This window comes from Symsagittifera roscoffensis, chromosome 7 (genome assembly GCF_963678635.1).
Source record: "Symsagittifera roscoffensis chromosome 7, txSymRosc1.1, whole genome shotgun sequence".
Lineage (NCBI taxonomy): Eukaryota > Metazoa > Xenacoelomorpha > Acoela > Convolutidae > Symsagittifera > Symsagittifera roscoffensis.
Window position 1 is genome coordinate 54,866,997 of NC_087068.1, and position 18,405 is coordinate 54,885,401.

The 18,405-nt window shown below is 35.7% G+C and overlaps 2 protein-coding genes across 8 annotated transcripts in view; one reads left to right on the top strand and one right to left on the bottom strand.

The window, feature by feature from the left end:
* LOC134851132 (uncharacterized) overlaps window positions 1-18,405 on the bottom strand; it is a 131,704-nt gene that overhangs the window by 48,337 nt on the left and 64,962 nt on the right. The gene's annotated exons all lie outside the window — the stretch shown is intronic.
* The window catches only part of LOC134851133 (uncharacterized), a 56,043-nt gene that overhangs the window by 36,768 nt on the left and 870 nt on the right, over window positions 1-18,405 (top strand). For 2 of the 7 annotated variants that reach the window (XM_063867081.1, XM_063867078.1), the window contains exons 2-5: window positions 11,304-11,518; window positions 12,085-12,245; window positions 14,514-14,694; window positions 18,190-18,401. In XM_063867081.1, the coding sequence (XP_063723151.1) occupies window positions 11,456-11,518; window positions 12,085-12,245; window positions 14,514-14,694; window positions 18,190-18,401 (617 nt within the window). In that variant the 5' untranslated portion in view covers window positions 11,304-11,455. Of the gene's footprint in view, window positions 1-4,866; window positions 5,043-10,064; window positions 10,402-11,303; window positions 11,519-12,084; window positions 12,246-14,513; window positions 14,695-18,189; window positions 18,402-18,405 lie in introns of those variants that run through there. The other 5 variants (XM_063867079.1, XM_063867080.1, XM_063867082.1 and 2 more) reach the window with 5 other exon arrangements.

Below are 18,405 nucleotides of genomic sequence, written 5' to 3' on the forward strand. Positions count from 1 at the left end.
TTTTGCGGACTCCACTTACATTTGCGGATTCCACTAACATTTTGCGGAATCCACTTACAGTTGCGGAATCCAGAAAAACTAGTTATGCTTGCTTGTTGCGGAATCCACAACAAACTAAATGTGCTAACAAAGTATAACGTTACAAGCATATGTATGCGGAACGCACCTAAATCTTGTAAGTGGAATCCACTTACATTTTGGAACTTGTTTAAATACTTGTCTCTGGAATCCAGGATAATATAGACACAAAATTGTGCGCCTATCCAGTGCACAGTTTGGCCTCGTAATGATAATTTTTCAAAGCACGTAAATTTTTTGAGCCGGAGTACAAAGCATGAAATGACGGAAAATGCAAAAAATCTGAAAAACCGTGAGCTTATTTTTACAGCAATTTTTGTAATGAATTTTGTAATGACTTAACCATGGTTAATTTTACGCAAACTTCATTCATACATCGGTGTACTGCGGGTCGGAACCCAAAATCCTGGAACTGGAAAAAAGCGCTCAGAACCAGTGTCCGGAAATTATTAACGAAAAAAAAGGATTTCAATAGATTGTTTTTGAATGGTGTAATGCGAATTAGACAAATTGTGCGATAAGAGAAAGGACTTCGTTCATAACTAGTTTCAAATTCTATGCTGCTACTGGAAATATGATTCATTTATCGAATTTTGTTACCAACTTTGACTACCACCAACAAATTGGACTCCCTTTGCAAGAGAGGGGATACTTAACAAGATCCAATTTCTTGTGTATAAAACTTCTCAAAACTCTTCTCGAAAACAATTTCGCCCAAGGCTTTTTCAATCTCAATCAAAAATGAAGCTTATCTGATAAAAACAATTTCATAGGCTTAGAACTAAAGCAGTTTAGCACTTTTGCTCTCTCATCAATCAAAGCCAAGTAGCAATCAAAGCAATCTACCAATCAAGATCATTTTCATACCCAACAATTGGATTTAAAGTTTTTTTAAACGTTTTTGTAGTTATATTAAAGCTTTTAAGCCAAAAATTTCATTTGAGCTTTCTCTGGTTTTATAAGTTCATGCTTAGGAGAGAAAAAACTCAGAAGTAGTCCCCATCGCTATTGAACATTCGACCCCATCTAATTCGGATTTTTTTTCTGATCTACGAAAAAATTGAAAAATTGGAGAGTTCTGTTGTATGTTAGCAATTATCTGTTTGCCAGTACCACTTTTGAAGCTAGCGTTTTAATTTTTTTCCTTGTTTTTCCATTAATCGATTTTATTGAATTCGCAGGTTGGCTAATCTCAAGATTGGGGACCTAAATATGGAAAACCTTCAACTAATCAGAATTGTAGAAAGCAATGAAAACTTTTCGCCGCTGATTGTTTTATGCAGTAAACCGGTATCGGAAACCGGAATCAAATTTTGTTCAGAAAATCGAGAACAAGTTTTGGGCCAATAAAGCCAAGAATTTTCACAAACAATTTGTGTCTCGGTTCTGACACTTCAGGCAGAAAACCGAAAGCAAGCGTCTTGCCGATAACTGCCAGGCATTTTCAGAAACAGTTCACGTCTCGGTTCTGGCAAGCTGTCAACTGGTATCAGCTTGATTGCATTATCTGCCTATTTATCAATTTTTAGGCAAATATTGAATTGAAAGCCATAAATAATGTTGATTACACGGTTCAATCAGATTTGTAAAAACTCGATTCTTGTTGTCTGGTATTTTTTTTCTCCGTCATTTATTCCCTCCGCCTTTGAAGATTTCACCGATTTGTGGAATCACTCCCGTAACTGATAGTTTTGGGAACCATTGCTTCTTTTTCCACATTCAGTTTATGACCAGACATGACATCATTTAATATTTCAAAGTAATTCTTGTTTGAAGTCCTGATAGTTCAAGCTCTGATCAGTTTAACGAGGTAAGGCCAGGTGATTGTGGATGAGAGCGAAGCTTTAAATAGTCATTAAAGTTATTCAAGTCTATCATTCAGGTCTGCAGCATTTTTGCGTTAATAGGTTTTTTATTTTAGTTTTGACCGTCTTTTTTAATTGTCCACTTAGAGCAAGACTTACTTATAGAGGCTTCTAGTTTTTAGTTACAGTTTAACAATGCTTAAAGCTTTTCAAACTAATTTGCCATTTTTTCGTTGGCGGCAAAAAGATAACTGAAAACTAGGAAGAACTTCTTCCTAATTTTCAACCATCACTTTGTCGTCAACGGAAAAGAGGCTAATTAGTTCAGAAAATTTTTAATCCCTCCGTTATATTCGCTATTGGGGAAAAATGGCGAGTCATTGCTCAGTTTTGTACCGAAATTTCGAAGTTTTTTCATCTCAAAATGCCATTTAGCTTTGTATCGTTTCTATGTTCAATCATTTCCTCATTACGGGTCCCCATACTTGTTCCACTTAAAAAGAAAACATAATTTTAACTGAAACTTCTGTGAATTACTCTGATTGGCTAAGATTGGCTAAAAGTTGTTCACAGTTTTATGCCGACCTAGAAATTAGCCGATTTGTTTTTAAGAAAGTAAGAATTTTTGGTCAAGGCTACAAAAAACAAACCGGATCAAGTTAACACCCCCCCCCCAAATAGACCAAGTTAAGATCCTCCACGCCAGCGCTTAATATAACATTACGAGGCCAAACTGTGCACTGGATAGGCTCACAGTTTTGTGTCTGTATGTTCCTGAGTTCCAGAGACAAATCTTTAAACATGTTCCATAATTTAAGTGGATTCCACTTACAAAAGTTTCGTGGATTCAGCGTACAAATACCTGTAACGTAATGTTTGTCGGCACATTTGTTTTGTTGCAGATTCCGCAACAAGCAAATACAGCTAGTTGTTCTGGATTCTGCAACTTTAAGTGGATTCCGCAAAATAAAAGTGGAATCCGCAAAATGTAAGTGGAATCCGCAAATTCAAGTGGAATCCGCAAACAAAATGCGGATTCCACTTACAATTTGCGGATTTTACTTACGATTCGCGGATTTCGCTTACAGTTGCGGCTTACGCAATAGCTCAATGTAACTATACACATGTCTTATTATTTGTTTGTGGATTCCACAGAGTGATCTGGATTCCGCAAATACAGTTGCGGGTTTCGGAAAATCACCTATTTTGGAGCAATTTTCAGCGGTACAATGTTTCAAGTATCAGTCTGTGGAATCCAAAACAACCTAGAAGATTAAAAAAAAGTTGCAGGGCTGCGGATTCCGCGACAAATCTGATTTTGGCCTGTTGCGGAACCCGCTTACAATGCACAGAATGCACAGTTTGGCCTTGTAATGAAATTAAATTTGCTAAGCGCTGCATGTAAAATGGTCGATTCTGATTGGCCGAAAAATCCCAACTTAGAACCATGTTAACATCTAACATCTTCCCCCCTCCTACCCCCCCCCCCCCCCCCAAAAAAAACGGCTTTGGGAGGGGGGGGGGGGAGGATGTTAAGTTGGTGCAACAAACCAGTAGCGACAATTTTTTTTGAATATTGAAATTTAACAAGACTGCTCGTATCAGGGCGAAACCCTGACTGTTCCGACTGCCTTTTAAGGTCCATGGAGCAGTAATAACGTTAAAAGATTAAATGAAATAACTTTTTCAATAATTTTTCATGAAATAATTTAAATTTGAATAAGTTAAAACTAAAAAAATGTGTTTAAAAATTTTGAGATTTTTTTGTGAAAACATCCCTCCACACGTCATATTAAGTACAAAGTGATAATTTTTGCTCCTATTAACAAACCAATTATTTCATATCAGCTTCCTTGAACCAGTTTGGAAAGATTCTAAGACGGATAAAATCTCACTTACGCGTTAATAGTGCAAAATATATCGCGCGTTAATTGTCCCAAATTGGCCAAAATGGTAATCTTTAAACCCCCATAACTATACAAAAAAAATCACAGGTGAAATATCTATTCAAACTTAAGCTCAGGAAATCAACAGCTTTCGAATGTTATGTAAAATTCCGTCAAAAATGGCTAGTTAAAAAGTCGAAATTAGTCTGAAGAAAAAAACCCACCCGAGCATAAATATTCCGTTACTTTCGTTTCGAAAGTGGGAACAATAATGGCGGCTATTGAAAGAGGAAGGGAAAATCTTCTGCTCAACTATTTCCATGCTTCAACTACATAAAGTTTGAAAAAATTGAAATTAAATCAAAGGCTGGCCTATTTTTTCACAAAACAGCTATGCTTATATATTCAGATGAATATCGGGTCCGAGTCTTTGTGAATTATGAAGCGGGCGAAAATATTTTAAAAAAGGGGCTGTGGATATAAAAAATTTGGCAACCAGAATTGATGAAGAGGTTGTCCCCCGCCCCCTCCTCTTCGGCAAGTTACAGTGTACCATCTATTCTAAAAAGAATCAGCACCTACACTATTTATCTGAAAATGTAACAATATTTTTGATAAAAGCCTCTAATTTTATAAAAGCCTCTAATCATTTTGCCTCTAATTGAAAAAAATGGTTGCTGACATATATTTCCACAAGCTTCAAATAGAGAAGTTTATTTTGATTCGTTTCTTATTGCTTTTTTATGGAACGACAACTGTTAGCGCTTATTGAAAATTTAGTGTTACATAGAACGACAATTTATTTTATCCATATTCTATTGTTTTCCCCCAATTTAAACACAACAGCAGTAGGAAGGTTTCTCCTAGCGGTTGTTGTTGCTGTTGTTTTAAAAACAAGCAAAATTCTTTGACGAGAAACTAGATTCCAAAAATTGACCATTGGGAGTTTAGCTTCATGTCACGCTCGTCTTTTTTGCATCTGTAATTTCCCTAAGATGCTTAAAAACGGAGGTTTTCATTTTTTAAACGGATGTTTTTTTTTAAATTTAAATTTCTTTCCCTATCGTTAGTTTTTATTAAGCGACCGAGGAAAAATAAAACTTCATATTTTTCTGATGATACCAATAAGATATCCTTTGATGCTTCTTTAAGTTTAAAAACTGCTTGACTCTCACAACCAAATATTCTATTTGAATTTCACCAACAAATATATTTTTGATATCGATGGTTAGTTTCTTCAAAACTGTATGAAGCTTCCGGCCTGTTTCTTCACGTTAGTTCAAAAGCTCGCATTTAACTTGTTTCACTAGATATATTTTTGTTTGTATGATAAAGTAAGTAAAAATTTGCGCAAGAACCTGCTTTTTGAAAATTTAAGGGTTTAAAGCCCGAAATGGCTGACGTAAAATTGGACCATAGAAGTACCCACAAATTAACCTCCCCCCTCCCCCACCCCCGCCTCAGCAGGCTACCCACTAAAACATGTTCGTTCACGTCTTAGGCCATGGCTGTAACAACAAATTAGAAGTTGGGCATTTGAAGATTAAGAATAATGATAAGGGCATTAGATATACATGTATTAGAAAAAAAGAAGTAATAAGGAAAACTCACATTAGATGAAAAAAGAGGAAACTTTGCCTAGTTAATTTCCACAGTCAGCTGTCACATATTACACGACGCTCTAATCAGAGGACGGAAGAGGCGAGGGCGGTTCTTTAGATAAAGAGGCATTTTCAAGTTCACCTCGAAAGTGAATTACTCTAAAAAGACTTCCCTAGTGGTTCGGTTCATTTGGGTTTGTCGGTTCGACCGCAAATCTCATTTAGAACTAAATAATTTGCTGCTCAACCTTGGCTTTGTAGTGTTCGCACTTTTTTGAGAGAGGCAGTTTTCATAAAAAAACTACAGGTCGACCAACCAAAAAAATTTTCAGAACACCCTCCCCCAAAAAAGCACGTGAATTTTTAAAAAACAGGCCGAAGTTTTTAAATGAGGTCGAAGTGCGCTTTTAAAAAAGGCCGTAAATGAGTATTGCTAAGAAAAAAATTAAAAATATTATAATAATTGGATTGGTGGTAGGTCGGCCAAAACGACTTTCCGATATCTATCAAATCAATATAATTTAGGGCAGGGGCGGATCTAGGATTTTCTTGACGGTGGATTTTCAAAAAAATTCGAAAATTTCAATAATTTTTTTTAGGTCGACTAAATTGGTTTTCCGAGCTCTGCCAAAGCACGAAAAAGACTCTGTTTTGGTCAAAATTTCTGCGCCGCAGGAAAAATTTGAAAAATGCCTCTTGTCCCAAATTGGCCAAAATTGTCCCAAATTGGCCAAAATGGCAACCTTTAAGCCCCCATAACTTAACAAAAAATGACCTCAATTGAAATCTCTGAAATGAGAGCCCCCACCCCTAAATACGCCACTGGATGTATCATTAAACAGAAGATGGGCAAACCTGATTAGTTAATTGTAAATGCCGTAATGAAAAATCTGTGAATTAACGAAATACATAACTTTAGCTGCGGTTTCAACGTTTATTAGTCGGAGGAACAAACAAATTGAATTAGTGTATTTCAATTTTTTTTGGATCTTTCATCTAGTTTTTGAAAGAAAAAAAATAGTTTTCAGACTTTTGGTCAATCTGCTTTTTTAGCCAAATACTTGGGGGGTACAGAGCGCCAAAAAACAAATCGCGAAGTTAATTTTGCGGCTTGAAAAAAATACAGATTGGATCAAAGTTAATTGTAATTAGAACTAAGAAATTGCCTTGAGTGAAAGTCTTTGAATCGGCAGCAATAATCCTGGAGAATAGGTGATATACTTATGATGGGAATGTTTTTGTCGAATAGAAAAATTGTTTTTACTTATTTATCTTTGTCAAATATTATGAATTTGATGACTACTGTTTTTGTTAATGACACTTTTCATCAGCTGAAATTTATGCCATTTGGGAAAAAAATAAAATTATACCTATGGTAAGTTACCAAATTCAGACGTGATATCAAAACGTTAAAAAAAATTCAAAACTAATTTCCCAGAATTGTAGTTTTGCATCGACGTCTAATTTTTTTTTTGGTCACGTTCAATTTACTTGTCGTCTAGTTTCCTAATGTTATTCAAAAGTGAGCGGAAAGGTTTGATAGTTGGCGAAGCTTTTGAAAAAGTTTTGATAGTTAGCGGAAGACTAATATTCTTTAAAAATACCATCAGCGTTTTCTTCATCCAGGCAAATGTTCAAAAATACTTCTAAGTTGGAAAACTCGGGAACCTTTTCCAATTTAATCTAAAAAGTATAACAGTTCATGCTATACTCAAGGGGGGTAGGTTTTAAAAGTTTTGTTTTTATCCACCCTAACTCGATATTAGGGGAACGCGTTTCTGTACGATAGATCAGAGATTGGGAAAAGGCAACCGAGCTTTGAAGTAATTTTGCCGCTATCTCTGTTGTTTCTTTGAAAAATTTCATTAAACAAAGTCATTTGGAGTTGTTAGGTTGAAAAAAAACGATGAAAAAAAGCGATTAGTTAGGAGCAAACAATTTTTTACGCTTTAATTGCACATTAAATGCGCTAAAAATGAGAAATACTATTATGATTTTTTATCCGTAATTTGATTCATCATGTACCTTTTTTTTTGACAGAAACTAGTAATTTACTGAGAAGAATAAAATAACTGCAATTTCTTTATTCCGAAAAAGAATTCAAAATGAAATTACTGGACTAAACCTTGAGCAAGTATCGTTCATCAACAGTCTGTAGTGAGTATCGCAATAAACAATGGAAGGTTTACAACAAAAGCCGCTTGAAAGTAGCATCTCAATCTCGATTACCTAATCTAAATCGAAAAAGAAGCTACCCAAACCTCTGCAAATTTCTTCAAGTCAAGAAATAAATGTAATTGCATTTTTTGTTAACCCCTCTTGAAAATTGAAAATTATGGAAAAATTAATTGATCAAATTTTTTTGGCAAAGTTTGATCTAAATTGACTCATTTTCCTTGCACTTTTATTTGAATTTCTGAAAAACAATTTTTTTTCAACACACAGCTTCCGCAAAACAATTAATGTTTTTGGAGCTGATGGCAATGTTGTTATAAATATGTTTCACTCTGGGCAGTATATGTACTTTTCAATTTTTTCGAATAAGTTTTGTTTTTCATCTTCAAGTTTTGAGCTTTTTACTTAAGAGTGTGATTTTTGTCCATGTTTTCGACGTCAAAAACGCAACGACACAATTGACTAATTGGCGGTTTTTTAGTATCAGCTCAATCTAAGCAAGTTTTAGCGATTCCGTTTTTCATTGTTGAAGCTTACTCGATCGATACCTTTTTTCCGTGAAAAGCTCTTTAAAATTTTTTTTGCCGACAAAGACTCTGATTCAAGTCCTAGTTCTGAGACAAAATATATAGAACCAAAAGTCATGTCTGATATGTTGGAGAGGAAAAATTGACCTGTGAGAAATTGACTCGGGCAAATACCCGTACTGAACAAATTCTTTAATTCTGACAAGAAATACTTAACTTCTAATCTATATATCTGGCCAGAAATTATTTTTGAATTGTTTAAGTATAGCAGGGAGATCGGAGATAAGCTAAGTCAAGGCTATTTCTAGCTAAAAACCTCTCCCAGTGTGGCTCAAACGCCCGATCTACCACTGGAAAGACGGTTGTGCTAACCGCTAGGCCATAACCTGATCTTTACAATAAGTATTAGCAAACCAAAGCAAAGCAATATTTGTTATAACAAGTGTTAACTTGCCTTGTGTTCCTATTGTGTATACTCGAAGGATGTTTATCTTGTTGCGGTTGAGCAGTGAAATGATTTTTCCCCGAAACTGTATACTTTTAAAGTTAGATGAAAAATACGTAACTTCTGTGCGAAAAAAAAACTAAATTTAGATTAAATGATCAATAAAAAATTTCTATCTCGATTAGAAGTTTTGTTGGACACGGGAATTCACGTGAGCTTAAGAACTTTGCAAACGTAATGCTAACTAATTTTACAAACCAGAAAACTGTCACGCAAGCAAGAATAACTAATTAGCAAGTATAAACAAATTGAAATTTATATTTTTAAAATTTGAATCAATAAAAAATCGAAATAAAAAATTGTTCCCGTTTTTTCAATGTGGCAGCGTATTTTTGTGGTCTCAAAAGCCTGAATTAAAAAATGGCTCAGCCTTCTTTTTTCTTTTGGGTCGGCAGGGGGCCGAATCCCTGAAGGCGAGACGTCCACCCCCGCCTCCGCCCCTAAATCCGCTGGTTCTGTAAATAATTGAAGTAAATTAACACTAGAGATTCGTATTAAGAATTCTAACTCTAGTGCATTCTGATTGGTCAAAAATTCGATTAATTAAATCTGCTTAATAATCTCCCCCTTCTCGATAGGCGGAGATTGTTAACTAGATGTCTTTCGCGAGTTCATAAATCTTCGAACTATTCGGTGATATATCAATTTTACCCTTTAAATTTTACGGTGTGACCAGGGGTGGATTTAGGGGAGGGGGACGCCCCTCCCCCTCAGGGATTCGACCCCCTGCCGACCCAAAGGGTCCCCCCTTGTACTACTTTCCAATATCCATTTTTGGTGTTGGACCCTAAAATGTTTCTAAGGGCGCCTTCGGCGCCAATATATACTAATTTTGAGGGGGGTGGGGGCGCACCTATAAAACGCAATTTTTTGGTCAACATTTTCCAGAAAGTGCCTAAAAACGCCTTTTTGGCCTGTTTTTTCAAAATTTTGCCGCATAAAATTGGCCAAAAGAGGGACAAAACAGAGCTTTGGGAGAGCTCGAAAAAACAGTTTGGTCGACCTAAAAAAAAAGGTCGAAAAAATTTTCAGCCGCCCCCCACGAGAAAATCCTAGATCCGACCCTGGGTGTGACTAAAAGAAGTTTAGACTAAATTTTCTTCTTGTTCTTTGTCATGGAAAGGAGAGTAACCTTGTTCGCCTTCGTTTTTTGTAAACAAGTTAAACAAAAAGCTAGTAGGGATTAGAGGGTTTTTTTATCATTATTCGGCTTAAGAAAATGTTTTATCGGTGGTCTCAAAGTATCGAATAAACACCCATTGATAGTTGGCTTTTTGAACTAAATAATCGTTTGAAGAGGATTCAATTACAGGCTGTGTCACTCCTAATTTCCTGCTACAGTCGCTTTCACATCAGCCACTTTTGCCTTTTTCCATTGAGTTTTATTTCAGTTCTCTTCGCACCGAAAAAAAATGCAGAAATTACAAAAATATATATTTAAAAGAAGCAGATTTTTTTTTTCAAATTTCTGCTATGATAATAAAAAAGAAATGGTTGAGAAAATTTTGTTTCCTTAATACTCGACTTTTTTAATCTAATACACAGAGTTGACAAGGAAATGGTTGATAAAAAAGTGAAGTGGTTTTAAACCCGATTCAATCTACTTGGTTTATTTTTTTTAACTTCCTTGAATGGTTCTTTTTTTTCTTGAAGCGTATTTTCGGTCTTTCCATTTTCCCCTCACAAAATTAGTTTTTTTATATTGGTTGTAAAGCCTTCAGCATCCGTTCAATTTCGTCAGTTGGTGAATTGAAAAGTATACTCAATCATTGTAACAAACCGCACTTGAGAACAGTTCATTATGGTTTTTAACGATTTTTTATGGTAATGATGATGACCGAAAATTAAATCTGCTCCGCTTGTTGCTTCGACCTCGTCACTGAAAAAAGGTGGAAAAAGGGCGGGGCTTTTTACCCGTTTTTAGGTAGCTTCTAGGTATCATATAAATAATAATAGTAATAATGAAATTTTTCAGACTTACAATTACAAAAAAAACAATTTTTGTACATTTTAAAACATAGTCTAAAGCGTGAAAGGAGGTCATAAGACTAAATGGTATGTTTTTAAACGTCTTTGACATTGGTTAAGACGAGAAAAACTGGTCGGAATTTTTGGCTATTCAGACTCCAATATAGTTGGCAAGAAAATATTCATTTCAATGAATAATTTTTCCTTCAACAAAAATTTCAACGAGCGGTTGTTATGTTTGAACGGGACTTTGTACTCTATGTAGTTATAATCACTATATATGTAATCTCTTTTGGGAAAGAAATGCTTTTTTTGAAAAATTAATTTCTTCCACTACAGATTGATTCAGTTGGTTATATCCTGTCGCTTTCCAGTTATAAACTTTCGCTTATCATCACCATGTAATTTTATTAAAAATCATTATATTTCTTGTCACTACAAGTATTGCGTATACTTAGATAAACTGATAGCTTTTCCTTCCCTTCAGCATTTTTATGACGGGAATCCGCAAAAAATTACCCCGAGAAACGTAGTTTCTGTTTCTGATTTCCTGTTCACGCAATACATCGAAATTGAACATAATCCTAATCACTCTAATCTACCCCCGCTTTTTGTAATTTTTCGCCCCCGGGAAACCAAAAAAAAACACTTTTTTGCGTAATTTTCTAACACTTAATTCTTCGAAGCTGTTATTGGCTGGAAATTAAGGCTAAAAGCATTGTAATTGAACTTAGTTAAACTATTGTTTTTTTTCTTAGCATATCCTGCTTACTTTCATTATTTTTCCTCTTCCATTCACTACGACGTTACAATGGGTCAATGTGTTCCATCATTTGACAGTCAGAGAGACGAAAAGTTGAAGAGCAGAAAAACAGAGTTCAAATAAAAAGAAAGTCTGGCAATAGATCTGATGATGGATTGCCTGGACAAGCTTTTCCCATATCTGCCCAATATAACATGGACGCTCACCACGGTATGAATTCAATATTTGATTTTGTATTTAGCAAAATTGACGGAAATATCAAACACTAATTTTTAGTAATAAAAAAAACAAATTGCGTCAACTAACAAATTGCATTGAAAAATTGATTTCATTTTTCTTATTGCTTTCTTAATATGAATGTTTAACAGCATTAAAACAAACAAAAAAAAACAATTATTTTGCCAAGCTCCCCGTCCAGAAATGTAACTCCCTCACCGTTCAAAAGTCCATCCTTATCCCTCTTTGTGGCACACTGTTTTTCACGTTTTGTACATAGCCCCCCCCCCCACCAAATCATTGTTCCCAGTATTTCAAATAAGCCTAGAGTTTTGTAGTTACACTGAAATATTTGGCATCTCTTGAACTATTCCCCCCTTTTGGAATAGGGGCTCGTAGCATAGTGTTCTGTCAACAGGTACAGATTTGGAGGGGAAGTGTAAAATAGTTTTTTTTAAATAATTCTTGAGCCTGGAAATGTGATTTGGTCGAACTAAACAAAGAGCATTAACCAAGATTTGGAACCCCCAAAATTTCTAGATCCATTCCTGAATTTTTAGGTGCTTCTTCCTCTATCGGGACTGTTTGGAATTCTTCTCAACCTACTGGCTGTGGTGCTAGTTCTGGCCTCTAAAGTGGACAGCAGTTTCCACGTGTTCGCACTGCTAATCCCACTCTCCAACATACCCCCAATTATGGCTATGTTCTTGCTTTACAAAGGGTCAGTTATACAGTTTACATGGGGATCTATCTTGTAAGATCTTCCAAGAATCTTGTTAGATCTTGTAAGGGCTTCTAACAATCTCGCAAGAATATAATAAGATCTTCTGAGAATATTGTAAGAAGCTTGTATGATATTAAATGATCTTCCAAGAGACCCACAAGAATCTTGTAAGAATCTCGTAGAAATCTTGCAAGAATCTTGTAAAAATTTTATGGCAATCTTGTAGGAATGTTGTAGAAAACTTGTAAGATTTGCTAGGAATCTTGTAAGAATCTTGTAAGGTTTTGTAAGATCTTCTAAAAAACTTTCAAGAACTTTAAGAATTTTATAAGAGCTTTGTAAGAATCTTGTAAAAACATTGCAAGAATTTTGTAAGATCCTCTAAGAATCTTGTATGATTTTGTAAGATCTAAGAATCTCGCTGGAAACCTGTAAGATCTTCTGGGATAATTGTAAGAATTTTGTAAGATCTTCCAAAAATCTCGCTGGAATCCTGTAAGATCTTCGGAGAATCTTGTAAGAATCTTGTAAGATCTTGTAAGATCTTCTAAAAAACTTTCAAGAACTTTAAGAATCTTATAAGAACTTTGTAAGAATCTTGTAAAAACATTGCAAGAATTTTGTAAGATCCTCTAAGAATCTTGTATGATTTTGTAAGATCTAAGAATCTCGCTGGAAACCTGTAAGATCTTCTGGGATAATTGTAAAAATTTTGTAAGATCTTCCAAAAATCTCGCTGGAATCCTGTAAGATCTTCTGAGAAACTTGTAAGAGTCTTGTAAGATCTTGTAAGAACCATGTAAGATCTTCCAAAATTTTTTAAAGAACTTTAAGAATCTTAGAAGAACTTTGTAAGAATCTTGTAAAAACTTACAAGAACTTTGTAAGAATCTTGTAAGATCTTGGAAGATCTTCCAAGAAACTTGCAAGAACTTTAAGACCCTTATAAGAACTTTGTAAGATTCATGTAAAAACCTAATACGAACTTCTAATACTCTTGAAAGGTTTTGTAAGATTTAAGAATCTCGCTGTAATCCTGTAAGATCTTCTGAGATTCTTGTAATAATATTGTAAGATCTTTCAAGATCTTCCGAGAAACTCGCAAGAATCTTAAGAATCTCATGAGAATCTTTTAAGATCTTCCAAGGTTCTCGGAAGAATCTAGTAAGAGTCGTATCAGAATTTCGTTCAATTAAAGATTTTTTTTCAAACTCTGCTCTGCAAGACCGTTTTTTTTTCTACTGTAAGGGCCGAAATTTGGTTTTCTCGAATCATGCGATAGCCGGAAACAAAATGATTGCACCTCTTTGATTGAAATCAATTAAACTGTCAATTAAATTGCCAACATCGCTGAAACTTAGTAGTTAATTATTAATGGGTGAATGTTACGAATAATTTGAGATGTTTAATTTCAAAAAAAGGGCTAGCTTGTCCAGCAAAAAAGGCTTCCTTTTCAAAAAACTCTCTTATTTAAGAACAGAACAAAACCGGTTCCGGAATTCGAAAGCCAGCTGCTTAAAATTCCGGTAGAATACTGTACCCGGAAACAGGTAAATTACGATACGATGCGCTTGTTTTGACCTGTTTCATGTTCTTTAGTTATTTGAGAAAGTTTTTGTGAATGCTGAACTATTTTCCTTTTGCTTACTTTTGCCAAATACGCCAGGAATGCGGTGTATGTGTCATTACTATTTTGTGATAGTTTTATTTTTTGTCAGATGAGCAGCCATCATTGAACACTATCTTTGGCTCCAACAGTAACTTGATAAATGGAAGGATTACATTTGCGAAAATTGAATCTTTTGACACAGCTTTATCAGATGCCGCAAAAACGCGATAAAATGCAGTAAAATTTTGTCAAAATCCCAAAATTCCTGAATTTTTTCAATGTTGCTATCTGCAAAGTCGGTTATTCGTTGACTCTTTGTTTCTCTGTCTGAAAAAATTAGTTCGCATTCCGGTTGAATCATAAAACTATATTTAAACTTCGCTAAACTCTCACAAAATGTATTACCAAACTGAAAAGCATGCTCCATCTTTTTAAACCCAGCGGTCTACGTTAAAAACTAGACTTTTCAACACGGTTTACAGGCTGAAATGCCTTTTAAATACATGATTTTCGACTGACGTAAAAAAGAGCAGTTTTAGGTTAATTCATTTTGTTCAGTTTTGTTGACCAAAAAAGGTGCTGCCAGCAAAATGGCAGGTGGCTCTTTTTAATTTATTTTGTTTGTCCAAACTATTTGCAACCGTCTTTTTTTTCAGTGTAATCTGCGTGGAAATCAGATCTGACTTCTCCGCGCAACTGAACTTGTTTCTGATCCACTGGACCATTCTGGCTTCCCACTTCCTACTAATCACCTTCATAGGGGACAGAGCCCTCTCTCTCCGTTTCCCAGTGTACCACGGAGTCAGTCTCAACCAGGACCTCAAGTACCCAATCAAGGCAGGAATACTATATATAGTGTTTAAATTAAACGAAAAATGGCTATGCAACAATTTTATAAATAGGGACACACATAACACAGGTCGGGATATGCGTGGCTCTTTTTCAAGTGGGTAGTTCAAGTGGGTCTTACTGCTTGTAGCTTTTCCAATAGTACAAGCAGTAAGACCCACTTGAACCAAAAGACCCAAATTAAGACCCATTTAAAACAGCAAACAATGTTCAGTTGCTGTTCAATAAGCCCGAAATATTCTCGCTATTGTTTTTTAAAAGGTTTGCTTTATGAAAGTGTTCAAAAAATTGAAAATTAGAGATTTGACTTATTTTCAACTTAGTCTATATTTTAAAGTGATTGCGAAAAATATGCATCCTGAATTTCGAGTATGCCTTGAATTTATTTCGCGTGTTAGATTCCAAAAACAAAAAGAGTAATAGTATCAGGGTAAAGCTGGTGAATGTTCTGGCTGCTTCTAGCTTCTAACCGTCTATGAGCTAGTTAATGCAGAGAAAAAAAATGGAATGAAATTTCCGAAAATGAGAAGAAAAGGAGTCAAGTTTTTGAGCACCTGTGATGAAAAAACTCTCGTCGTGAAAGGTGTGTATAGGATAAAGTGTTTTGACTCACTTCAATCTGGAACGATTACCGAGCTGGATTAATTAGCTGCCGACACTTCTTGTTGAAAGAAATCTGGAAAAATTGCGCAAACTAATTTCCATATATTACTCAAATCACGTTGGCCATCAACTAAAAATGTGTGCCGAAACAGAACAAAACAAAAACGGCGATTTTTGGAGGGGAACGATGTAAACTTCTTGTCTAGTTACACAATTTTTGATCTGAACCAAAAGGTTAACTTGAATTTGGAAATGATTCTGAAACAATTAAATTGCGGCGCCTGACATATGCGTTTCTACAAAAAGTAGAACAGTTCCGGGTTGACCAAAAAGCCAGTCATACAATTTTAATTTATGGAAATATGCTAACCATATACTTTCATGCAGTTCGATAAGAATAGAAAATTGAATGAAAGCTCTATGATTAGAGATTTTTGATATATAGAAGTTTTAAGACTAGATTTTTTCCATAGACTAAAAAACTTGACATTTTCTTAAGTTTAATAAAACTTTTGAGTTGTGGTTGTAACCGATTACAACTGACGAAGACTTTGGTTTTACTCAAAACGTGAGTCACCAAGGTTGGACGGTCTTGTATTTACAATGCATAGTAAGAAAACATTTCGTTGAAAAGTTGATGACATCATTGTAGCAAAATGTTTGATTTTTGTTTAGTTTGTATTTTTTCGGTGCATATACAAAACAATCCCATACAAAACAGTCCAACACAAAATAGTCCAAAATTATTTAACGAAGGAAAACAACTGTCCGATACAAAACAGTCCGGTTTAAGGTCGCCGGTGGGCGCGCTGTGCGCGGGTCGCCGCTAGGTGGCGATAACCGGCTCTAATTAGTTACTCGTATTCAGTTCTGCCCTCTGTTGGCAAGATCGCAACTGAGGCGGTCACTATTTTGTTGTTTATGTTTGTTGATAAAAGGACAATTCTCGGCCTCCCGTTTTGTTAGAGCAATTATTACTTGGGGTTGTTTTTTGGACTGTTTTGTATTGGACTGTTTTTTCGTTCAATTTCATACTTTTTCGGACTGCTTTTGTTGGTCTGTTTTCTATGGGACTGATTTGTACAGACACAACAATTTTTTTATAGAATTAGATTATGCATTTGTATGACTTGTATTTTGGTTTATGGAGTTCAAACCGGGGTAATACAGGTTTACGCTTTTTTGGTTTTTCAGAACAATTTTGAAGAGCTGCCATAAATGACACACATCTCGTTAAGATTTTACCTAAGTTTTAAGCAGCATAAAAAAGATTTATATTGATTGTTTAGCATTAATAATCATAGACGTTGAAAGGTTACTTTCTAGAGAAAAACCTTCGATTTCAATGACAAGAAATTTTTTTTTCCTATTTTGTAAAATGAGTTTAAGTATATTTGGCAGCCTTGAACTTAGGAGTGTATTCTACGTTCACCCTTTTCCGATAAAACAGTGCGATTGACTTAAGTTTATAACTGTTTTCCACGACCTTAACTGAATTTTTTTAACAAAAAATATAGCGAAATGAGAATCATGACCTGAGGGCTATAATATGATATCGCACTGGATTTCCTATGGGATTTTTTCGAGGTTACTCGAACCATGCTGGAAAAAAAATGCCTTAGGTCTTGTGAGCTTTTTTTCCTATCTTTTTTGTTCACAAATATCCGATTGTTACAAAAATTGGTATGCGGATCAGGGGCGGATTTAGGGGGGGGGGCGGACCCCCCCCCCCCCCCTCAGGGATTCGACACACTGCCGACCCAAAGGGTCCCCCTTTGGTACTTTTTAGGAAATCCATTTTTGGCCGACTGACCCTAAGTTTTTTCTAAAGGCGCCTTGGGCACCAATAATACTAACTCAGAGGGGGAGCGCGCGCCAAAAAAAACGCATTTTTTTGTCAAAATTTTTCGAAAAGTGCCCAAAAACGGCTTTTTTTAACCGGTTTTTCAAAAATTTGCCAAAACAGCGTCTCTTTAGTGCTTAGGAGAGCTCGGAAAATCAATTTTATCGACCTAAAAAAAAGGTCGTCAAAATTTTCGAAATTTTTTCGAAAACCCGCCCCCTCGAGAAAATCCTAGATCCGCCCCTGATGCGGATTAATTGGGTCATGGCAAACTTTTTTTGTCTTCATACTTAACCCTGTAAGATTCCTTATTACTCCATAAAATTGTTAGTTAAGTGAAGTGGGGGGGGGGGGAGAGTCGTTTTATGTATTTCCCACTCCATGAACAAAAATTTGCACTGGTAAATCATAAGATGAATAACATTTTTAGGCAAAAAAACTGAATATTGCTCCCTCCTACCCCGGGTTGACCTCCATAGACTAAAAGTGCTAATCTTACAATTGCATAAACTAAATCTATGAAAAAATACATGTCATACATATTTCATACATTTTGCTAAAAAGGTGTCATTGAATTGTCGAAGAACTTTTTTCTTGCTTTGGCATAAAATTCGGTGTATCGTATTAATTATACTTTATGTCCTCTACCTCGTGTAAAATGGTCGTTTAAATTGCCCATTAAACACTGTAGGGAAGATGATGATGATGATAGTTTGTTTGTTGGTTAGCGTATTCACTCAATCAGAAACGAGATGTTTACATGCAGCGCCAATCAGTTTTAATCCAAAATAAATATGCAGCGGAAGATATCAACTTGGTCTAAGGGGGGGGGGGGGGGGGGGTTGGGTGTTCGTGGTTGTAACCAATGGGTGGGGGAGGGGGAGGGAGGTATTCGTGGTTGTAACCAATGGGTGGAGGGGGGGGTATTCGTGGTTGTAACCAATGGGTGGGGGAGGGGGGGGGGGTATTTGTGGTTGTAGCCAATGGGTGGCGGAGGGGAAGGGGTGTTAACTTGATCCAATAATTATTTTGTGTAGGCAGCGGCCATCTGCTATGCAATCACGGGGTGTCTGTGCACAACTGACTTTGTCTTCTTCGGATACCACCCTCTCAACAAACGAGTCTGGTTCAGCAACGTCGTCAGGGGCACCAGACTGGAGAGATTCTACTCAATCTACGCAGTGCTTTTGTTCGCTCTAGTTCCATTGATCGCTTTCATTTTCTTTCAAGTGTACATCAGAAAGAAACGGCAA